The sequence below is a fragment of the Erithacus rubecula genome (assembly GCF_903797595.1).
Source record: "Erithacus rubecula genome assembly, chromosome: 2".
Lineage (NCBI taxonomy): Eukaryota > Metazoa > Chordata > Aves > Passeriformes > Muscicapidae > Erithacus > Erithacus rubecula.
In genome coordinates, this window is record NC_136685.1 from 32660225 (window position 1) to 32684775 (window position 24551).

The following is a 24551-nucleotide window of genomic DNA, read 5'->3' on the forward strand; positions in this document are numbered from 1 at the left end:
CATTGCCAGTAAAAGAAGGACCAGAAGTGAGTGGGCACTTGTATTTAGGGGCAGTGATTGGTGAATTTCTGTTTCAATTGTTTCCCTACCTCACATTCTCACCAGGAAACAGCAATTATGCTACCAGTTACTAACACTGTAGAGGGCTTGAGCAGTGGAAAAAGCCACTGTGGGTGATTTCTGACTCAGAAAAAGCACCTATTTGTGCATATTCTGAACTGGTAAGGAATTAAGACATACAGTGGGTCATGAAGAACTGTTGTTGTTGCAGCAACCTCTTTCTCATTTCGAGGAGATGATTTATTTTCTTTCCAGTTGCAAATGATCAGTAGTTTTTAAATGAAAAGTTTATATATTTTTGTGATTACGACTTTGTATTTGATTTATGATGCTGTAAAAATTAATAACACCTATGCCTATGTATTTCAGCTTTCTTTCATAATGGAATAGACATAATTATGATCTGAAGAAAATGTTAAAACCAATAATATTTAAGTATTTTTCTTGACAAACAACTTCCTTTTAATGTTAGTTTAGTCTGGCAGGCTTACAAAAACACCAAACATTGTTTTGCATAAAATATATTTGTATGAATGCACTTAAAACTCTGGAATACAATTGTTGCTTTCAAATGAAGACACTAATAAATATTGTTTTGCTAAGACCTAAATAGCCTATTTTGAACAATCATTAAACTTTTATTTTCTCAGGTGCCATCAGTGTCACTTGAAAATCCTAGTGATGTGTTTGAAGATGGTGAAAATCCTCCAAGCAGTCGATCATCAGAAAGTGGATTCACTGAGTTTGTACAATACCAGGCAGATACAAATGATGACATTGACAGAGCACTTAATGAAGGTCACAGTACACCTGGAATCCCTATTGTTGGTAGCACTTCCTCAGAGACTGAGACAGCATCAACCGTGGGTTCTGAGGAGACCATTGTGCAGCCTCCTTCCATAATGACACAAGGGACAGCAACTCGTAGTGGGAAAACGATCCAAAAGACTGCAATGCAGTGCTGTTTGGAATATGTCCAGCAGTTTTTAACCAGATTTATCAACCTGTACATCATTCAGAATAATTCCTTGTCTCAGCCCTTAGGGGCAGAGCTTCCGGCAGACCCCACTAGAGTGCAAGGACAGAGCACAAAATGGGACAGAGAATCTCAAGATGATGCTAAGGTGAAGAAAGCAAACAAGAAGAAAACAGCAAAAGAATACCTTCCTGCCTTTATTGCTGCTTGTCAGCTCTATCTTGAATGTTCCAGCTTTCCCGTTTACATCGCTGAAGGAAACCGCACTTCAGAATTACATCCTGGGAAGCCTGAAGTTGGTAAGCTGCACTCTCATTTGTTCTTTGCTTTTAAAATAGTATTTTTTTTATTTTTCTGCTAAAAAAAAATTTAAGTAATAGCATCACATTTTGTGTGTGTTCCTGTTTGCTGTTTCTCTCAAATCTAAGTTTTCTTCTGTGTCATTTGGTTTACATTTGGAAACAAAATTATTTTCTCATAGATTTTTAAGACTATTACTGGCATGGAATTTGACAGTAATTAATATTGTGGTGAATATGCAAACAGAAGACTGAGAGTAGAATCTAGATTGTTAAATCTTCCTCTTTACTGCATGAATCCACAATTTTTTCTTTGTCATATTTTACAATAGCCAAAGCTCACATCAAATCTTTTTAACTTCCTTTTATCAATTTTGGATTGATGTGCACATTGATCACTTTGGCAATATGTGGGAATTGTAAACTACTGTCCAATAAAAATCATACCAGCTAAGAAATTCAATTAATTCTACTTTGCTCCTATTAAAGGAACGGTTCTTGAAAAAAAATTATTCTAGCTATAATTGCAGTAAGAAGCAATAATAATCGTGAGTTTTGGTGAGGTATGGATGTGTTCACAGATAGATAAAACTGTTCAGATATAGACATGATTAAAACATTGACAGTTGTGGCTTACTGTAAATTATCACATTTTAGGATGAACAATCCTTTTTACAGTTTGTAAAAAAAACAAACAAACCCAACAACCCAAACTCCAACTTACAGTTCCAATTTTGGATCCACTTCTGATCTGCAGTATGGGAGTTGCTTCTTAAAATATTTTCATGGTGAATATGCTTGGAGCATGCAAGAAATAGTAACACTAATTTTGGCTACTGTCACAGTCATCTCTGGTTTTATTTTTGTCTAGGAAACTTCCTAGTTGCAGCTTTTTGTCTTATTTGCAATTTTTAAATCAAGGCAAAGTGATGTGTGGTGCTTAGAGATGAGTGGATTTTTTATGTTTTGGAAGCAAGTATGCTGATTTAACATCACTACTTCTGTTTCTGTGGTATTTAAGGTGTGTTGTTTATGTCTTTATTCTTCTGACAGGAGCAGAGCATATATTTGATTTTGTAACATCCAGACATAAAATATTTGTCAGCTGAAGGCAATTTGGTTATAGCTGTTCATTAGTTATGAGTATGACAATGCCAGAGATCTGCTACCTTTTGTAAAATATCGATCTCAGAATATTGTGCTTTTATAGCATGACCCTGAAAATGCTAATGTTTTTTTATTTATTTCTCCCAAACAGCCTACAAATGAGTGTTAACTCCAAAGGCTAAAATTTCATATTAAATGTTTGCTTATTACTTTTTTGGTGCACATAGTACTTGGTTATCACTGCCTCATGCGTAGAACAGAGAGCCTGTAGAGCTTGAGTAGTATGTGCCTCCTATGAGGGCAGTGCTTCTAGGAATCCTTTTCACTTTCATTAAATGTCTTGGATTTATGTTTGTTATTCATCATCTGAACATTCCTATTTGTGAGATATCATTTGCAGTCTAGTAAACAGTGTAACTTTGAGGAATAAGCATAAGTTCTAGGTGGGTAAAACCAACAAGAAGGATTTTATTCCAAATGTAAACATCTGTTGTATAGAATGGCAGGGCAGAAGGGAATAGTAGAGAATACTTCCCATAGTAGAGAATTGCACTGGAACAGAGAATGGAAGAAGATAACTACCATAATTCTCACACTACCCTATCTATTGATATGAGGTGTTTGTACTGCAGAAGAGGCTGTGTTTGTTGAAGGTTTCCTAAATTTGGAACGTGTTTTTGGAGGTTTGCATTAATGATATGACCTGATAGCTCTTAATCACTGGTCAGTCTGTTAATTTGAAGGAGGCAGGTTAATCTAATATTTAGAATAAGTGTGCTTTAATTCTGCTGATTGATTAATTTCTCAGCTACCTTTAATTGAAGAAATTAAAAGGGAATTGAGTGAAGCTGAAAACATTGGTTGTATCTGTAACCTCTAGAACACAGTTTGGAATTGTTAGCTGTATTTAAAATCCAATGGAGCTGTGGATATAAATGAGAAATTGCATCATTCTTCTCTTGATTCTGAAAGGGTGCTGTATTTGTGCCTATTAAATAACATTTCTTCCATTGTGTCTGATTGTAGATGCATTTGCCATTTTAGGAACATGATCAATAGAGTTCTTTTGAAGTTTTAAGAGAAGTTACTTTGGTATCTCTAAAATGAAAAGCTGGAATATTCACTTAGAGTTGACTGTGAACTTTGGAGAAAGACTTCCAGTATCAATCCAGAGTATGGCTTGATAAAGTGAGAGGAGAATAAAAAGGGGGAAACAGCCTTCTGCAGTGAAAACTGAGTTTTCATAATTTTGCACCCAAACCATCAATTTTCACAGAGACTTCTGTTTCTAAAGTATTGCCAGGCAAATTTATTTTTGTCAATTTAAAATTAGTCGGCATATATTATATAATATATTATCCTAGGCTCTATGATATATTACAGAATTACTCTAGACTACTATCTAGCATGTTAAGATTTGATTGCTGGTGAAGAATTTTGTGAAGAAGAAAAATGGATGAAAGATTGTGCTAACTACTGAATGTTCAGTTTTGCTTAAGGCAGAAAATCATCTGAATGCTTTTCCATAAAATTTTTTCATCCTTGTTAACATTTTTCTATTAATTTTTGGTTACTAAATGTTTGATGTAATACAGTATTGCATTCTTAATTGGATTATTTAAAGATACATCAGGAAGTATCTTCCTCTCACATACATTGTCCTAAAGTCATGCAATGGGCTGATTGAGATATGAAGGGACAATTGTACATACAATTATGGAATACAAAAGGGAAATTCCATAATATTTAGATTGTTAAATAAATATATCATCTGTGATTTGTGTTTCAGACTGTGAACAAGTACAGCCTCCATTGTGGCTACAGACTTTAATGAATGCTTGCAAGCAGGCAAGCGATTTCAGTGTTCAGGGTGTTTCTATTTCCCTCGTGATGGACTTGGTTGGATTGACTCAATCTGTTGCTCTTGTCACTGGAGAAAATCTGAACAGTGTGGAAGCTGCTCAGCCTCTTAGTCCTAACCAGGGAAGAGTGGCTGTCGTCATCAGACCTCCTCTTACTCAAGGCAATCTGAGATATATGGCTGAAAAGACAGATTTCTTCAAGGTTAGATGCAGTATCTCGTTGTTTTCTTTAGACATTTTCTTTCTGGTGAAAAATAAGTCTTGGCCCCTTTACCATCCTTGATATGGTAAACCAAATTTTCTTGCTGAATATTTTGGTAACAGTTATAAACCTGGGTTAGAATCTAAATGAAATACACAGTAAGTTTTCCTGCTGCAATTCTCTTACTGACCACTTGTGTGAAAATCCTTGTTTAAATGAATATTTTGAAGATCTAAACACAACCTGAGTGAAGAACAGCATTAATTCTCATAGGTATGAAACCGAGATGTGCATAATGTAGGACTCTAATAAACAATCTTTGTATTTGTGTAATTTATGTAAGATATCTTTTGCAAATGATAATCAGCAGCAGGGTGTATTATGTAGTTAATTATATTTCCATGAAAATGTATTTCTGGCCTGACTCCTTAACAGGAATTTTGTATGTAGTAAGTTCTTGCAGTGTTTTGTTCATACAAAGGGAATTATTTTACAGATTGCCTCTTGGTCATAGGATGTCATCAGATGGGATGTCTCCCATTGTTGCATAGAGTAAAACAAGGTGTGATAGTCATTCACTTGTCTCTTGCCACTTTTCTTTTCATGTACAAAGCATATTGCTTTAACTCTTTGGGACCAACTGGGGGATGGAACTCCTCAGCATCATCAGAAGAGTGTGGAGCTCTTCTACCAGCTGCACAACCTCGTCCCATCTTCCAGCATTTGTGAAGATGTTATTAGTCAGCAGCTGACTCACAGAGACAAGGCAAGTTGTTCGTGTATTTACTTAAAGATAGTAAAGTATATACAGAAATATATTTAGAAAAAGGACTTGGTCCCTCAGAGGAAGGTATAAATAACTCCAATATTGAAAAACAATGTTGCCTTATGTTGTTTCAAATGTTATTTTAGGTCTGTGATGAGCCTCTAGTTTCATACTAGACAAAGGAGGTTTTTCACCATTCAGCAACAGACTTTATATCTTATCCAAGTCATGAGATGCTTCCCATACTTAAAGCATATGCTTAGTTTTTGCTGTTAGGAGTTCTTATCATTATAGTTATTCACTTCTTTTCCCTCACCTAGAAATTAATTTCACATAGAAGGTGTCAATTTGACATTTGAGTTGAGGCCTTTGTAGTGCTTTGAATTTTAAGTATATGAGCTGTCTTCACAACTCCTACAGTATGAATGGTAGGGAATTACTTACACACTCTAGCAACTTGTGGTTGTATGACTTCAAGAGCACTTACCTTTTTGCCATTCTACCAGTTACCAGGTCAACAAGAGTGAATGTGAGCCAGTCTGTCAATCAGTGCAGTTCACAGCTTGCCATTTTGTTAAAATTGATTTTTAGTGTTCTTAGTAGTTAAAAAATATTTTTAGTGTTACTTAGGGTGGTCTGTAAACTGCTGTGACTGGATGTAGTACTTTCTCATTTCTGCCTGCCTTTCTGAGAAAACAGTAATTTCTTACATCTTCACAGCATAGACTGCAAGGGCTGGCTTATATGGAGTCATCCCAATGTGTTTGGGAATTGGTATTTTCATTCTGTTCAATAACTGTCAGTGAATTATTTTGTGTAACTATATGTTTTGCAGCAGTGTTGTGGATTATTTTCCTGTGAGAAGCATTTTTTTTCTAAATACAAGTGACGTTTGCTTTACATTCTAAATTGCTGGTGTCTCTCTTGGTTTTTGTTTTTGGTGTGGAGAGGTTGTTCTGTTTTATTTTTAGTTTGTTTAATGTGAACTGTAAATCTTTTTTTTATAATTTTCATAGCTTTTACTTAAAATTTCATTATTGGTAGATATTGATAAATAAGCTGCTGCAAAGCTTTTTAAGTTGTATGATGTAAACTAAGTCTGGAAGTATGCCATAATGTCAGTGGTTTTAACAGTTTTTAGTTTTGTTTCACTTTGGTTAAGGGTAAATATACCTACTGTTCATTTCCTATAACCATATATTCTAATAACAAGCAAGTGAAAATCTTTGTCCTCTTTGTTTATCATCTAGTAATTTAGTTTAAGCCCTCTAGTACTTAAAGTAATTTTGATTATTTATTTGGTGTAATTGTCCTGATTGCTGTGCTTTGTTCACACCTACAAATGCTTACTAGATTCCTTGTCTTTTGGGTGAAGCTGTTTTTATACATGTGTTCAAATCATATAATTATCTTTACTATTGTGTGCGGCCTTGCTGGAATAACTCTTTGCCTGGATCAGCCTCAGTCTGAGAGAGAGAGAAACAGAAGAATTGTTACTTTATACCATTTTTACCATTAAATATCCTGAGCTTCACCTCAGTGATCCTTGTGGGTCCCTCCCAACTCAGGATATTCTATGATTCTATGATAGTTTGCCTATTATTTCTAGTCATTATGAATCCTCTGGACAGTAAGCATGTCCTATTTGTCCAGTTTGTTCCAGAGCTAAATTTTACATGTTAATGAAGAACTCCATCTACATGTCTAGCTAGAAAATTTTTGTTTCTTTCTAGTATGGCAGTAATAGAACAAAAATAAGTTGACTAGAAAAAAACAGGTTAAACTTTAAGGTACGATGAAGGGAATCCTTTCATGGTACTAAATTGCTCACAGATACCTATTGTTGGCATCTACTACTTTTAAGATTAAAAAATAGTACTTAAACACATAATCATAAAAGTTAATTTCATAATATCTTACATCATTTAGGATGCTGTGTGACTTTTTCCAGTTCTTATCATAAGTTGTTACATTCTGACAGATCTAACTTATTATTTGGTCCACAGAAAGTAAGAATGGAAGCTCATGCCAAGTTTGCAGTGCTATGGCATCTCACACGAGATCTGCATATTAACAAATCTTCTTCCTTTGGCCGCACCTTTGACAGGTTGGTGATTGCAAGTCTGATTCAGCTGAATAAATTTTACTTCAAAATCTTTGATAGTATTATACTGGCAACATAGAGTGTTTAAAAATTGAAAAACTACAGTGTGCTGTGAGGGGAAGGAAGAAAGATGACAAATCAATTTGTGGACAAGAATTTGTGTTAGACAAAATTGTTTTCACAGTGCTGATTATGTAAGCTGTAAATTTTTCATGCAAGCTATTAAGAGTTTGGGGAAGGAATGATCACAATATTTATTGACCATCACCAAGGTTAAAATCACTGTGGTGTATATTGAGCCTAGTATCTGATTTCTTGCTGTATTTTGATAAAAACAGAAGCAATAGAGAAAGATCAACCCAGAATTGAATTAAATTAAGTAGAAAGTAACAGTAAAACTAAAAAAACTTAAAAGCAAAATTGCAAGGAATTGCTAAAGTATGAGTTTCATTGTTTAATCTGTGTTTTGTGTAAGAAATCCAGCAGCAGAGAATTTCTATTTTGTGTTTTGGTATTGGACTCTCTTCTTAGAAAGGAGTGAAGATTTGAACTCTGAACTACACTTGTCTTCCTCAGCTAGCACAGATGTTGTAGAAAAGTATTTATTTAGATTTTGTATTGCATACAAAATTATTAGCTGTGAGGAGTAGAGTAAAAAGTTTATTTCTTTGTCTTATGCTGTCACTCATTGCATTAATGGTGATAAATTCTGTGTGTACAGCTAAAAATTGCTTATGAACATGTACTACTGGAGAATGTAAAACACTAGGTAAAATTTAGAATCCAATATATATATATTATTTTTCCATAAATCTGTAAAGGATTCTCCAGGCTAAAGCTGTTAAAAGAAGAAAATAATGGTGGTAGGAACTGCTAAATTGTCAAGTACATTTCTCTTCTCTGTTCTTAAATGTTTGAATTTAAAGATCTTTGAATGTTTTCTTTTCCATATGTCCTTGTGAATTGGCTTTTAAAGTGGTATATTTTTAATATATAGCCATTAGACTAGACTAAAGTATAAAGATCAGGTTCAAAGATTTATTCCAAAGAAAATACTGCTCTGTATGGAGAAGACACTGGAGTATGTACTGACTTGAAATTTGCCATATATCAGATTAAAATGGGGTTACTCCATGGGTACTCCATTATTCTTCTTTCCATTCTAGATCTTTGTTTATCATGCTGGACAGCCTCAATAGCTTGGATGGTTCTACTTGGTCAGTGGGACAAGCCTGGTTAAATCAAGTGCTTCAAAGACATGATATTGCAAGGGTTCTTGAACCTTTGCTCCTCCTGCTTCTCCATCCAAAAACTCAGCGAGTTTCTGTTCAGCGAGTACAGGCTGAATGTTACTGGACTAAATCTCCTAATCACCCTGAAGAAGAAAATGAAAAGCAGTTCATGCAGAAGTTCAGCTGTGCTGATGGTACGTACACAAGGAAACTGTAAGAAGTTCCCTAATTCCTTTGTGTTTACATGCAATGTGAAAAACATACTAGGAATTTTTGAGGGTAACTGAAAATAGCATTGAAATAACTACAGCTTATATTTGCATTTGTGTGGGGTTTTTTTCCTAATTCAAGTTAATCTATCCCAAGTAGTGCTTAAAGTTTTATTGTTTTTACATTAAAATTGTATGCTAGTATATTAACCCAGAACATTTTGCTACATCTTACTGAATCTTGGTAGAACATAAGAATATGCTTGAAGCTTAACCAGGAAATTAAACATTTTTATGAATGTTGTGGGGCTGGCTGAAAACATACCACTAAGTTTTGGAGGCATTTGCATGTATTGTGTAATTTTAATATAGAATTCACTAATTTTGGTTTTTGTGAAAACAAAAGCAGATAAGACTGCATAATGTTTCATGGAGAATTGTGTTGTTTTGCTAAGGTGTACTGCTAAAACAATTTTGTTTTGTTTTTGTGAACATTTCATTTGCTTATTAACATATTTTTTCTTCTGTGAGATGGAAAGACACTATTTACTATGCCTTCATAATTTGAAGTCTCAATAATAGATTAAATTCTAAATTTTAATTCTGAATTCTTATTCTGAAGAACAAAATCTTATATGTATACATTTCTTTGTCTTCTTCTTCAAGCATTCTCCCACATGCCTGTAAGCCAAGGACAACTTATTATACCTAAAGAAGTCAATGAGAAGCAACTTAGTGTGGATGAAATGGAGAATTTCAGCCTTACTGTCAACCCTCTAAGTGACAGGCTTTCCTTGTTAAGTACCAGCAGTGAGACCATACCAATGGTTGTATCTGATTTTGACCTTCCTGATCATCAGGCTGAAATACTGCAGAGTTCTGACTCTGGCTGCTCTCAGTCATCTAATGGAGACAACATCAGTTATGAAGTGGAAACAGAAAGCCTGAGTGCTCAAGATAGCTCTCAGACTCTGAAAGAGGACTCACCTGATGAAATTGTGCAACAAGTGGTTACAGATCTTATATGCAAAGTTGTAAGTGGTCTCGGGGAAGAAGTTGAAACAGTTAAAGACAGTCTGCACTCTGAGGATGCTTCATGTAAATTCAGCTCTTTGGATAACTCTCTAGAGATTACAAAAAGTGATGATCAAAATATTCAAAGTAGCCAGAGTAGTTTACTTAGTAATGACAGCTCACAGTTACTATCAGCTTCAACTGAGACTGGACTTGAGAGCTTAGGAGATGAAATGTCAAGAAATAACTCTTCACCTTGTATTGCAGAAAGCCAGCAGTCTTTCTCTGATCTCACTCTTTCTTCCACTGAATCAAAGTCTAGAAAACGTAGCCACAGTAGTATTCAGTTCAGCTTTAAAGGAAAGCAACCAGAAAAAATGTCAGAAAAAGAAACAATTGTTAAAGAGGCTGGTAAGCAACCAGGTGCAAAACCTAAGGTAAAAATAGCTAAAAAGAAAGATGAAGAGAAGAAGAAAGCACAAACAGAAAAGCTTAAACAAACAAATGTCTTCTTTAGTGATGGTCTTGATTTAGAAAATTGGTACAGTTGCGGAGAAGGAGAAATTTCAGAAATAGAAAGTGATGTTGGATCTCCAGGAATGCGAAAATCTCCTAACTTTAATATCCATCCACTGTATCAACATGTGCTGCTTTATCTCCAGTTGTATGACTCTTCAAGGACATTGTATGCTTTTTCTGCAATTAAGGCAATTCTGAAAACAAATCCTTCAGCTTTTGTAAGTGCCATCTCCACTACCAGTGTCAACAATGCATACACTCCTCAGCTTTCATTGCTCCAAAATCTTCTAGCCAGGCATCGAATATCTGTTATGGGCAAGGATTTCTATAGTCACATCCCTGTTGATTCTAACCATAACTTTCGGAGCTCTATGTACATAGAAATTCTTATCTCCTTGTGTTTATACTACATGCGGAGCCATTATCCAACTCATGTTAAAGTAACCTCACAAGACCTCATAGGAAACCGCAACATGCAGATGATGAGTATAGAAATTCTGACACTTCTCTTTGCTGAGTTGGCAAAAGTGATAGAAAGCTCTGCCAAGGGCTTTCCTAGTTTTATTTCAGACATGTTGTCTAAGTGCAAGGTTCAGAAAGTGATTCTGCATTGTCTGCTGTCTTCTATCTTCAGTGCCCAGAAGTGGCACAGTGAAAAGACAGCTGGAAAAAATATAGTGGCTGTAGAAGAAGGCTTCTCTGAAGACAGCCTTATAAATTTTTCTGAGGATGAATTTGACAATGGTAGTACTCTGCAGTCTCAGCTTTTGAAAGTACTTCAGCGGCTGATTGTGCTGGAACACAGAGTAATGACTGTGCCTGAGGAAAATGAAACGGTGTTTGACTTTGCCATAACAGACCTGGAGCACATTGGTCCCCAGCAGCCAATGACTTCTCTGCAGTATTTACATTCCCAGCCAATAACCTGCCAAGGCATGTTTCTCTGTGCAGTGATACGAGCTTTGCACCAGCACTGTGCCTGTAAAATGCATCCCCAGTGGATTGGCCTTATCACCTCTACGCTGCCTTACATGGGAAAAGTTCTTCAAAGGGTGGTTGTTTCAGTGACTCTTCAGCTCTGCAGGAATTTGGATAATTTAATTCAGCAGTATAAATATGAAACGGGATTATCTGATAATAGGTATGTGTATGTAGAGGTGTAGTATTTTTAACTACATTTGATTGTATTGAATTACTTTACTGTCAGATTAATTTATGTTAATAAAATTGCTCTTCTTTTAGGCCTCTCTGGATGGCATCAGTCACTCCCCCAGATATGGTTCTCACTTTATTAGAGGGGATCACAACAATAATTCATTACTGCCTCCTGGATCCATCTACGCAGTATCACCAGGTAAATTTACCTGGGTATCTGAGAGATTCCTATGTAGTACATGTGATCATATTAGCACTTAGGAAGATCTGACAATATACTGTCTTGGCTATAAATATGGGGGGTTTATTGACAAGACACACGTTTCAAACAGAAAAACAAGTTTCTATGGATGATACTTGTGAGAGACTCTTATATTTGTTTGATTCTTCTGGTTGTTTTCTTGTTACCCTGTAATAACTAAAGTATGAATTCCTTAACTTTAAGACCTTTAAAATTCCATTTTTTAGAGCTGCATTTGTTGTGTTCATCTTGAGATATGTCTAAACATTATCCTTCTGTTCCTTCTGTATATTCCTAATTTTTCTTTTTAGTCTAGCAGTATTTTTATATTTGATATTCTGAGCATAATATCTGTTAAGAATTTGGTCCAGATTCCATAAGAAGCTTTTCCCGTTTTCTCAGTAATCTAATTTTTGTGCTTTTTTCTCATTCTTACACCCCTTTGCTTTCCATTCATTTAAGTGACTGAAAAGTGGGTTTTGTTTATGTAAATAAATTAATTTTGCCTAGAGTATTACTTAGACTTAAAATTCTGAAAAAATTGTTTTGCAAAGGTATAGGCAGAGGATACAAAATCAATTGCTGTAGACATGAGGCCTCACATGTTCAGAGTACATTTGATATTGGACAACTCAATCAAAAGTTTGTCTGTTGTTTTTAAAGTCTCAAAGCTGTACGTATGGTAGGAATAAATGAAAAAACTTCTGAAAAAGAGTTAAGGTTGAAAACTCCCATGTTAAGTAAGTCTAAATTTGCTCTATTTTAATTATGCTGTTTATGTAGATACTTAATACTTGTCTCCTCTTCTCTTCCACAAGCTTTTGGTTAACGTAGATCAGAAACATTTGGTTGAAGCACGCAATGGGATCCTCTCTATCTTGCATATGATCATGTCTTCTGTGACTTTACTGTGGAGCATCCTGCACCTTGCAGACTCTTCAGAGAAAACTACTGCTGCTGCTGCATCTATTACCACTATTAATCTTGGGTCAACTAAGGTCAGAACATCAGGGATAATATAATTTGTTCATTAATACCTTTGTCAAAATAATTTCAATTCCTTTCCCTTAAATCTAAATTGAATTTTTATACCTTTGTTCTCATCTACATGTATATCTTTGTTCTCATCACTCACCACAAAAAGCAGGCTTTTATAAATGAGTATTGAATATGCTTTTAAGCTAAATTGTATCAGATCAATGCAATGTGTCACCTCTTCGCTTTCTGCAGAGAAAGTGCTTTGAACATAATGCTGAGGTGCTTATCTGAAAGGGTATGTGTTCTGCCTTCATATTTCAGAATTTGAGGCAACAGATTCTGGAACTTTTGGGTCCAATTTCAATGAATCATGGTGTTCATTTCATGGCTGCTATTGCATTTGTATGGAATGAAAGGAGGCAAAACAAAAATACTTCAAGGACAAAGGTATGTTTATATTACAGTGGTCACTTCAAATAGTGGTTATGCTTCTAAGTGATTTAGTGTTGGGAAGAAGAAAATTCAGACATTCTAGTGGAAAAAATGCAATGAGACATGGACAATATTTATATTTCTAATTAGCAGCAGTACTGTCAGGGAGGTACCACTTCAGAATGGGATAATCTTCCTGAATTCTTCAGGGGAAGAGTAGGTGATACCAGGTCTCTAGATTAACTGTTTGTTGATTAAATTTCAATCCCATGAGGACAGCTGCCTTAGTTTTGGCATAGCCATTATGGTGATAGTGTGTGACATACACCTGATTCTTTTAGGTAATTCCTGCAGCAGGTGAAGAACAACTTCTGCTGGTTGACCTGGTTCGCTCTATCAGTGTTATGAGAACAGAGACTGTCATACAGACAGTGAAAGAAGTTCTGAAGCAGCCTCCAGCCATAGCAAAGGACAAGGTATGGAAACTGTGGAGATACTATTGATTTAGGATATCCTCTTCAAGATGCTCAGAACACTGTTGATATGGGTACTTCACTGACAAAGCTAAGCAGCATAATGTGAAAATTTTCACTGTATCTAAGAGAGAAATGAAGAGAAGCATAACTTTACAGACGGATGTCTGGAAGGACATTTTTAATATTCTAATAAATTATGCTCTATGTTTAGACATTGTAGTGACATTGTAGCATTGTCAGTTTTACCCTGGTGAGGAGGGAAAAGCCTCTTCTTTCTGATGACACAGGTTTTATACCTTTTTCTAGAAACATCTTTCACTGGAAGTCTGCATGTTGCAGTTTTTCTATGCTTATACTCAAAGGTAAGAAAAGAAGTTAATTTTTTTTTCTGTCATAGGGAAGCAGATGATCAATTAGAATATTTTATATATTTTTGTCATAGGATGATGAATAGTCTGTGTAATACAAAACAGGAAGAAAGAATGGGTCTGATCTGTAGGTTCATTTAAAAAAGGTAGTTTATTTTGTGAGTTCCATAGTATTCCATATTTCTTCCTTCACCTAAAAATTCTGCAGGTAATCTGCTGCCTGCCCAAAGGGTTCTTAATTGTGCTATAATTCATTTGTGCCACTCCAGCTTTGCAATGAAAAGCATTTCTTTTGAGAATGCTCTTCTTCTGCCTTCATCTGTTTCCTAATGACTTAATGTAGCAACCTATTAAAAGAGTCTGTAAGGGTGTTGGTTGTCAATATCTGACAGGGGAGTTGTGAGGTAAAAAGAAATTGGAGAAATACCTGGAGGAGATGATCTCATCAATTACTTGGCTGCTCTCTCTCCCTTAGGATTCCAGTGACCAGCTTAGTAGACAGCTGGGCAGCACTGCTGCTTCTGTTAAAAGATTCCATACAGGTTGGTCTTCCAGCCCCAGGACAGTTCCTCATACTTGGGTAAGTGCTCCTGATATTTGCAATTTTCAAATATGTTCAAATGTAGGTGTGTGAAATTATTCTGAAGTGTTAGTATTTTTAAATCTCTGTCTCTTAACTGGTAGAGTTATTGCCTGAGTTCTGTGGATCTTACCAAATTAGTTCCTTCTTTGAGGAATGGCTGCATATATTAAATTTTACGTTATAGTATGATATAAGCCACCACCTTACCTTATTGATTGTTTCAGAGATTCAGGCTCTTTAAGCAATAGATGTTTCTGATTTTTCCTGAAAAATAACAACAGTTACTATTTCTTAGCCCACTTGAGTGGGCTGAATTCTTATCATGGAAACAGTATGCAGACTATTAGAAATATAATTTTGAATATGATTTTCTGTATAATGCTTGAAGGACCATTTTTATGATATTTTATCTTCCCTGGTAAACTGTCTATAAAGATACTTTTGTATATAATCAAGTAAAACATGTTCTTAGTAAACTCTTATGATCAAAATTAACTTAAGGAATTTGAAAATACGTTTCCTGGAATATTGATAAGTAGCAATCCCTGAGGGTTTAGTGAATCAATATTGTGCAAATAAATATCTTCAGATTTGTTCTAACTCTGAAAACTGCTGAATAATATATTTAAGAAGAAAATCCATATTCAACTTCTGTATTTTTCCAGTGTTCTTAATGAGTTTATCATGAAAAACCCAAGTCTGGAGAATAAGAAAGATCAAAGAGATCTACAGGTAGGAAATTTGTTGCATGTGTCTTTTGAAAATATCGAACAATAAATCATAGAATGGCCTGGGTCAGAAAAGGCCCTAAAAATAATCCAGTTCCCAGCACAGGAAGGATATTGACCTCTTGGAGCAAGTCCAGAGGAGGGTCACCAAGTTGATTAGGCTGATGGAGCAACTCTCAAGGGAAAAGGCTGAATGAATTGGTTTGTTCAGGCTGGAAAAGGGAAGGCTTCCAGTATCTAGAGGAAGCCACAAAAAAGATGGAGAGGGGCTGTTTACAAAAGCACGCAGTGACAGACAAGGGGGAATGGCTTCAAAGAGTGGATTTAGAGTAGATATTAGGAAAAAAATCTGTAATGTGAAGGTGGTGAGGCACAGGAACTGGTTACTCAGAGAAGTTGTGTATGCCCCGCCACTAGAATTGTTTGAAGCCACTTGGATGAGGCTCTGAACAACCTGCTTTAGTGTAGAGTGTCCATGGTCATGGCAGTGGGGTTGGAACTAGATCCTTAAATGTACTATAAATATTTTATATCAGTTTTGTAGTATGAAATTACTCTTTAATATCTTCTCCTTATATTTACAATTTGTTGAAAAACCTCTCAATTGCTGTGAAGTTATTAATCACTGATAAAATTATTTGAAAGCAATTCTATGTGTGGTTATATGGATTTTCTACATGTCAGGACAATGAATACAGCCCTTCTGCACAAAGTTCTTAAAATGCTTGGGGTTTTTTTCCTACCAGGATGTAACACACAAGATAGTGGATGCCATTGGGGCAATTGCTGGTTCTTCCTTGGAACAGACCACTTGGCTAAGACGAAACTTAGAGGTTAAGCCTTCTCCCAAGATTATGGTTGATGGAAACAACTTAGAATCAGATGTTGAAGGTAGGTTCATTGTCATCTTTATTTAAAACAAAACATTGATTTTCATGCTAAAATTAATGAAAAGAACAGCTTTGCTATATTTGAATGTATGTAAAGTTCTTCAGTATTGTTCCAGCACTAGAATGTCTGGCAAAGCTTGTGCATCTTCAAAATATGTCTTTAAAATATGCTGTAAGGTAAATAAGAGCTTGAGAAAGCTAACTTTGGGCATTTTTTATTATTATCTTCATTTAGATATGCTGTCTCCAGCAATGGAAACTTCAAATATAACTCCATCTGTTTATAGCGTCCATGCATTGACCTTACTTTCTGAGGTAAATGTTTCCTTGGAGATAATGAATAGTGTCTTATAATAAACTTCTATATTGTGAAAAGCTTTGGACTAGAAGCTTGGAGAAGGAGATTTAATGGGGAGCACTGATGTGAATGGGTTCTGGGTCTTGTCACATAAAAGTATCAAAAAAAACCTTGTTACTAACCCATTGAGATGGATGAGTTGTAAAGAAAGCATGGCCTTTCAGATGTGTAGTATAACAAGCTTTTTTGCTTGTTTATCTGATGCATTTTATTTACTGTTGATAATTGCAGTCTTTGATTTTTTTTCTTTATTTGTAGTTTATTCTCTAGAATGCTTTGATCAGGAGCTTGTGCTTCTGTGCTTTTCCCTTAATGTGCTATAAAAATGGTGAAATCCTTATACTCTGGATTTTGCATGGTACCTGAGATGTGATCACTTCTGTAATAAACTCAAAGGTTCAGTAAAGAACATTACACAAAAAAAAAATCTCAGTGGTAGGTAAAAAGCAATAAGCAATTTAAGAATGCATTATAACAGATCTTCCTTCTCATTTTATAGGTTTTAGCTCATCTCCTGGACATGGTTTTCTACAGTGATGAAAAAGAGAGAGTTATTCCTTTGCTTGTAAATATTATGCACTATGTTGTGCCCTATCTCCGTAATCACAGGTATCTTTAGTTCATTGAGTTGATGTAGATGCCTGCAGCCAGTAGAAATTTGGATGGTGGCACTTAAGTTGAAACAGGCATGATAAGGATTAGATATCTATCAAACTTTCTATAGAGCAACAATTCAAAATTGGTTTATGTTAACTTTTTCTTTATTTAGTGCTCACAATGCATCCAGTTATAGAGCTTGTGTCCAGTTATTAAGCAGTCTTAGTGGATATCAGTATACAAGGAGAGCCTGGAAAAAGGAAGCCTTTGACCTCTTCATGGATTCCAGTTTCTTCCAGATGGATGCTTCATGTGTTAACCAGTAAGACTTTATTCTTCTTCCTTATATTGGTGGCCCTTACAAATTTTATGTATTCCATCAACATATGGAGCAAAATTTCCCAACAGGTCTTTACTGAGAGAAAAATAATTTTTTTGTGGTTTAGGTCACCATGTGAAATATAAAATTTATATATGATATATTTCTATGTGAAAATATATTTTTTAAAATAATCTCAAAATTAAAAAAGTTTTGTGAGGAAACATAATAAGCATTTTATAGAAACATAGTATGATTTGCATTGCAAGAGACCTTAAAGATCATCTAGTTCTTATCTGCCTGCCATGGGCAGGGACACCTTCCACCAGGCCAGGTTGCTCAGAGCCCCATCCAGTCTGGCCTTGAACACTTCCAGGGATGGGGCATCCACAGCTTTACCAGGTAACCTGTGCCAGGGCATCACCACCCTCAAAATAAAGAATTTCTTCCTAGTATCTAAATCTACCCTTTTTAAAACTAGGATTACATTACTTTAGAAGTCATTACCTCTTGTTCTATCACTCCATGCCGTTGTAAAAAGTTGTTATTCAGCTTTCTGGAGCCTCTGTAAGTACTGGAAAGCTGCTGCAGATCTCCTTGAATCCTTCTCTTTACCAGTCTGAAGAACCCCAACTCTCAGCCTGTCTTCATAGGAGAAGTGTTCCAGCCCTCTGATCATCCTTTGTGGCCCTTACATGGACCCCTTCAAATGAGTCCACATCCTTCTTATGCTGGGGGTCCCAGAGCTGGATGCTGGAGCTGGATGCTCCAAGTGGGGTCTTACCAGACTAAAGAGAAGCAGAATCGCCTCCTTTGATCTCTCAGGCATGCTTCTGGTGCAGCCCTGGATGCAGTTGGCCTTCTGGGCTGTGAGCACAAATTGGAGAATAAAATTCTATTTTTCATCTTCATCCACCATCAGCCCCAAGTCCTTCTCCTGAAAGCTGCTTATTATTAATTTTGTACCTAGCTGGTATTTGTGCTTGGAGTTGCTGTGATCATTCTGCAGGACCTTGCACTTGGCCTCTTCATGAGCTTCTCGGGTCTACTTCTTAAAACTGTCAGGGTTCCTCTGAATGGCATCCCTTATTTTCTTGGAGAGGGGGTTCAAGAAACACAGTTTCAGATCAAATAATACCAAGTAAATGGTACCTTATGAAGCAGAGAGCTTGGATTGGAAGCCTTAGCCTAAACTTAAAGAGCAGAAAAAGTTTTGCAAATGTTTCTGAAAAGTCTTGCTTTTTTTCTTGCTTTTCTGATTTGTGTACAATTTTCCTCTTTTAGTTGGAGAGCTATTATGGATAATTTGATGACACATGACAAAACCACATTCAGAGATTTGATGAGTAAGTATTGATATAGTAGTGACTTCTCTGCAGTATAAACCTTAAATAAATGAAAAATAACTATCTTAAAGGAAACACTTCTTCAACATTTATGTCAATTTGATTTATTCCATGTTTTTCATGTTTTCTTCGACTATTTGTTTCTGGAGATCCATAAATAACCTGAAGCGAGAGAATCTGATACCATCCTGGCACACAGTGAATTTTGCCTATATGGCAAAGCTGATTAAGCAGAGTGGGTGGGGGTGTTTTTTGTTTGGTTTGGGTTTGAAGGTCTGACACTAACTGCTTAAAAAGATTGATTCTCCACATTTGAATTTTCTGAGCATCAATATATGCAAATTTTAAAAAATGGCTAAACTCTTTCCTAAAAACCCCTAAACCCAGTCACTGTTGTGTACACTTACAGGTTTTCTTTCAACTTTTATTTTGAATTTCTGGTTGCAGATTCAAATTGCAAACCATACATCTTCTTAACATCTGCTTTCAAACCCTGTTATTGCCAAGAAAGAATTATTTGTGCCTTGAAGTGATGCAGAAGGGAGGTTCATAAGCTCTTGGCTGCACTTTCTGTTTTCTCTTCCAGCACGAGTGGCTGTGGCCCAGAGCAGCTCCCTCAATCTGTTTGCTAACCGAGATGTGGAGCTGGAGCAGCGTGCGATGCTCCTCAAGAGACTCGCCTTCGCCATTTTTAGCAGTGAGATAGACCAGTACCAGAAATACCTGCCAGACATACAAGGTCAGGAAACATGGATCCTTTAGTGGACTTCTTCCAGTTCACTGTGGAATGCCTCTATGACTGAGTAACAGCAGGTTAAATTTTTATCCTGCACTATCAGTGTGTGATACTGTTTCCCTAGTCAAAGCAAAGTTTCTGCAGAGTTTGGTTAAAATGTTTTCAGTCTTTAATGACTACAAGATATGCAATTGTTGTAGTTACCAGTTGACATTAATCCAGATAATTTCACTGATCTGTCATTTTATCTGTTGGTCGATATCCTTAGATACCTGCACAGTATGTTTTAACATGAACATCTGAGGTACAAAAACCTATCAATTAGGGATAAATAGGAAAACTGACCCTGACATTTTGATTTCTTGACTTCTTTTGCTTCTTTTTTCCTCTGTTCAGTTTATCTATCCTATTTATCATTGAAGTTTATTTCTTACAAGGCCCTTTACCTTAAGTGACTGGGAATAGAAACTGCTTGGATATTTTTAAGATGATGCAATAGTTACAGCAGGAGCTTTCAGATGTATCATCTTTTCATGCCATCAAAAGGACACTTTGGTCTCTTCTTGTATTAGGAAAATCAATTGCATCAACTTATTTGTTTCATTTTTGCTGGGATCTATTTTTTGTAAAATTATTTGGTTTGTTGTTTGGTTGTTTTTTTGGTTTTTTTTTTGTTTGGTGTTTTTTAAAATTTCCATTCAAGTCAGTAGCTGAGATTACTATGTTCAAGGAATCAGGTGATTTCACTGGTCTGATATGCAACATGCATGTATGTGTTGGTTTAAAAAATTCCTTTGTGTCTGCATCTGTATATATTGAATGCCTAGAGGTGATCATAATTTAGTAAAACTGTATCATCCCTTTGTAATTTCTCAAGTGTTATGATGATGCAGTGTTTTAATAACAATAATACATCTGAGTTGTTCAAGCTGTTTTCGTATTGTTTGTTCCTCCTGTTGTGATGGGTGAAACTCTGCATAAGACAAGCAAAGTTCCCGATATGCACTATTGCATTTATGTAGAGAACTTAACCAAAATAGGCAATTGCACCGTTTGGAGGTTTATCTGTTTTGTTTCTCCTTTGCTGGAGTGGATTTATTCTGTCAACACTTCTTTATGTTGACAGAATAAAACTAAAAAAGTATGGGAACAGTAAAGTGGCAGATATTTCAAGTTGACATTGAGGGAAGGAGAAAATTCTCATTGGAATTATTTCAAACTGAGGGACTCTTCTTTGCTTTTTGTTTCAGAAAGGCTGGTAGAAAGTCTCCGGTTGCCACAGGTGCCCACTCTTCATTCCCAAGTGTTCCTGTTTTTCAGAGTATTGCTTTTAAGAATGTCTCCACAGCACCTTACCTCACTTTGGCCAACCATGATCACTGAACTGGTGAGTTGCAGGTGTCATTCATTATTCAGAAGACTGGTGCACATCTGAGACACAACCTCATTCCTCCTCAAGATTTTAAAGAAAATCCACTCTAGAGATTGTACAAATAAATGTGCAGTGGCCACAAATTGAAAGCTGACTTATTTTCCTAGTCCTGGTGTCTGTTTTGTTGTGATGAAATTGAGTATCTGTTGGCTTACACTGTTTCAGCTGTCTCCTGAATTAAATTTGCATTTACCCTCATTGTTCCCTACTAAATCCTACTTCAGTTTCTGCTTATGCATGTGTACCATCTCCACCATTCCCACTCCTGCTCTTTTTTCAGTGTTCCCTGTTTCTACTTTCCTGGTCATTCTTCCAGCAATAGGGATGAGAATCCATGTTTTATTGGCAGTTGGTCACATTGTGGTAAAATTTTGTAACTAGATTTATATAAGGCTTGGCTCAGATTTCTTCTTTCTCATTTTACTCTTCATAACAAAACAGTAAAAATACCTGTTTCCAGGGCTTCTACCTGCAGAATGTTCTGTGTTTGCTGTTTGACACACTCTTTTGGGTTTCAGCTTTGGCAGTGGGAATGGAGGAGAGTGGTTGGTGCATGCTGTGATCCATTCTGCCTGTTATTCAAGGAGTTCCCAAGGGACTGAATGACAGAGGGAGCAAACCAGAATCATGCTGTGATGATTTTTTTTTTTCCCAATCTGCAGGTGCCTAACCCTAGTCCTTGAATAACCAGAGATCCAAGCAATAGGAGGAGAAAAGCTATATAAAATATTTTAAAGTGTGTTGTTTCAGCAATAGATGTATTTAATTTTAAGCCTGCCAATAGTATGAATACTTGAAAACCCATTCTACTCCATGTGGTCTTCTGATTTCTGTGCTGTCCTCTGGCCTTTACACAAGTTACCAGAGTCTTGGAACTACTTTCAGTTAGCAAGACCTGTGGTGCCTCTGGGAATTCACACCTGAGCTTGGCTGCTCCATTCAATGATTCTTTATTCTCAGTTCATTTAGGTATTGCTCTCTTTCCATATAGTGGAGGGAATTAGCCTGTGAGAGTTTCCTGGCTATAAAAGAGATAGTTCCTTGTGGGTTTGTTGTTATTCAGTTTATATATAGGGGATGAAAGGGCTTTAGGGTGCCAGTGTCCACTCACATAGGAGAGGGAATAAAGCTCTGAACTCTGTCTAAGGCTTATTACTCATGTTTTCCTGTATTGTTTTCCCAAGCCACAATCCATTAAAATGGTATTAAAATGTAGCATTTGATCTTCAGGTGCAAGTATTTTTACTGATGGAACAGGAGCTCACTGCTGATGAAGACATTTCCAGGTAAATGTATGAACTTCTGGCTTGTTTAACTTTATAAAAACCCCTCAGTATGCTGATGGGGAGTTGAGTCATTCTTTAATTTGTCTTAGAGTTGAGCTCAAATGAGAAGGACAAGTAAAGGATAGTTCAGTCTGACTGCAGTACTGGGGACAGACTGTTCAGGACAAAACAAAAGTAGTTTTGCTGTCAGATTGTTCATAAATCACTAAGGGAAATTGTACAAGTGTCTGAGTTCTTACAGTGTCTGCCTGACTAAAATGCACTGCTGCTGCAATTAAATTATGCATGGCATGACCTGACTTACACCTTTTCTGTGTCATACACTTATTCTAAATAAGACTGATGCACCTTTTTTTTATCTAAATAAAAGTGGAGTTTCTTCTCATATTAGAAAAGTGAGGTAGATAATTTTTCTTGGTTTGTTATCTATTATCTCATCTATTTTCTGTACAGTGTGATCCAATTTGTGTCATTGCTAGCAGCTGAGGCAAATTTCTCAAATGAGCCAGTTATTTGCCCAAGTTTTGCTCACTTTTTTTCCTAGGTTCTCTTTGGTTTTTTGGAGAGTTTTTCCCTCAAATAAAGTAATATAACTTCCTCATAAATTTAATATCTGGGAATAGATACAGTGCAACACATTCATTATATATTGACATTTTATCACACACACATCTATATATACACACATACAGAACTGCACTCATGACACAGCCTTGTTTTGATTCAATTTATGCATTCAGGATTATGCTGGTAAATAAAGAGTTGTATGTTTGTAAAGGCAAGTAAGAAAAATAAAGTTTTCATTGTGACAGAAGGTTGTTATGATTCACCTCCCTGCTATAATATATTTTAGAACTTCTGGCCCATCTGTTGCTGGTTTGGAGACAACTTATACAGGTGGCAATGGTTTTTCCACATCCTACAACAGCCAGAGGTGGTTGAACCTGTATTTGTCTGCTTGCAAATTTCTGGACTTGGCTCTAGCTTTACCATCTGAAAACCTGCCTCAATTTCAGATGTGAGTAGAGAACATTTTCATTTCAGTTTTTGATGTTTTTCTATGCCTCTTGGTAAAATTGTAGCATGCAAAAGAGCCCTTGGTTTTCTGTTTCCTGTCTTTTGCTGGACTTCAGCCAGGGCAGCCCATAGTTCATTCCCTCACAGTATCTGAGTGGCCACCAGGGCAAATGATGCTGCATATCAAATTAGTTCAAGCTGGTTTGATTTAGCCTGTGGCAAGAGATTTGCCACACTTGAGACATCATCAGTAGTAGTGATTATTCAAGTATTTTATTTTTAAAGTGTTTAGTTGCAGTAATGCCTAAGAAAAAATGCACCCACCCAATCTCAGTGAGTAATGCATGAGATCTGCATGTCATCTGAGCATGATTTGCTTAAATTACTCTTGCACAGTCTGTTTGGAAGATGTGGCAACAAACCTTCTTAGGAAGGGGTTCTCATAGGTTTTTATTGGTCAGTAGGGGGCACATGTACAAACACTTCCTCAGTGCCTCTGCAGTTCTGTTCCATTGGATGAAATGAATGCAAAACAACTGGCATTTGCTGGAGATCCTAGGAGTGAGAGGCCACAATAGACACAAGAAAGTATCATGCTTCTTCCTTTACTCTGGACTCTGGTGGCTGTGTGAGGGCTGTTGCCCTGGTACAGCTCTGTAGACACCCCTAATTATCCTGAAGTTTCAAAGACACTCAGGTGGGTTAGAGGCTAGAAGGATTTGTGTGCACTGTAGTATTTCTAAATCTAATGTTGAAGGTTTTTTTCATTTATTTTTTTCTTGTGAGGGTTGACTTGGGTTTCTTTTTTCCTCCTTCCTTCTCTGATATTTCACCAGATTTCCTTATCCATTCCTATTTTTGGTTGCTCAGAAAAGCCTGCATGTTCAGCATGGATAACATCTGCTTGTGTTATCTCTTGGCAGGTATCGTTGGGCTTTTATTCCAGAAGCATCAGATGATTCAGGCTTGGAAGTACGAAGACAAGGAACACATCAGAGGGAATTCAAACCCTATGTGGTGCGTCTGGCCAAGCTGCTGCGTAAAAAAGCAAAGGTGTGTTGCTTTTTTCTTTTGCTTTTCACTGAGAAGTTCCATGTAGAGTAACTCACAGCAGTGTTTGGGTTTGGATATTTGACATTTTTTTAACAATGAAGAATGGAAAGGATTTTTTCCAGTGTAGTTGATTCTAGCCGGAGGAATCTCAAGTCAGCATCAGGCAAAAATCACATGTAAGTATAGAAAACAAATCAAACAGAAAA

General features: G+C 36.3%; 1 protein-coding gene across 9 annotated transcripts in view; it reads left to right on the top strand.

Annotated features, from left to right (window-relative positions):
* DOP1A (DOP1 leucine zipper like protein A) overlaps positions 1–24551 on the top strand; it is a 59354-nt gene that overhangs the window by 30408 nt on the left and 4395 nt on the right. For 8 of the 9 annotated variants that reach the window (XM_079326664.1, XM_079326671.1, XM_079326669.1 and 5 more), the window contains 23 exons: positions 711–1335; positions 4232–4506; positions 5120–5276; positions 7283–7379; positions 8543–8802; positions 9484–11491; positions 11593–11704; positions 12565–12744; positions 13046–13171; positions 13498–13632; positions 13939–13994; positions 14476–14580; positions 15249–15315; positions 16058–16202; positions 16437–16516; positions 17059–17168; positions 17329–17478; positions 18760–18821; positions 19408–19560; positions 20808–20944; positions 22220–22275; positions 23129–23293; positions 24216–24345. In XM_079326664.1, the coding sequence (XP_079182790.1) occupies positions 711–1335; positions 4232–4506; positions 5120–5276; positions 7283–7379; positions 8543–8802; positions 9484–11491; positions 11593–11704; positions 12565–12744; positions 13046–13171; positions 13498–13632; positions 13939–13994; positions 14476–14580; positions 15249–15315; positions 16058–16202; positions 16437–16516; positions 17059–17168; positions 17329–17478; positions 18760–18821; positions 19408–19560; positions 20808–20944; positions 22220–22275; positions 23129–23293; positions 24216–24345 (5391 nt within the window). Of the gene's footprint in view, positions 1–710; positions 1336–4231; positions 4507–5119; positions 5277–7278; positions 7380–8542; positions 8803–9483; positions 11492–11592; positions 11705–12564; positions 12745–13045; positions 13172–13497; positions 13633–13938; positions 13995–14475; positions 14581–15248; positions 15316–16057; positions 16203–16436; positions 16517–17058; positions 17169–17328; positions 17479–18759; positions 18822–19407; positions 19561–20807; positions 20945–22219; positions 22276–23128; positions 23294–24215; positions 24346–24551 lie in introns of all 9 variants that reach the window. The other variant, XM_079326668.1, reaches the window with a different exon arrangement.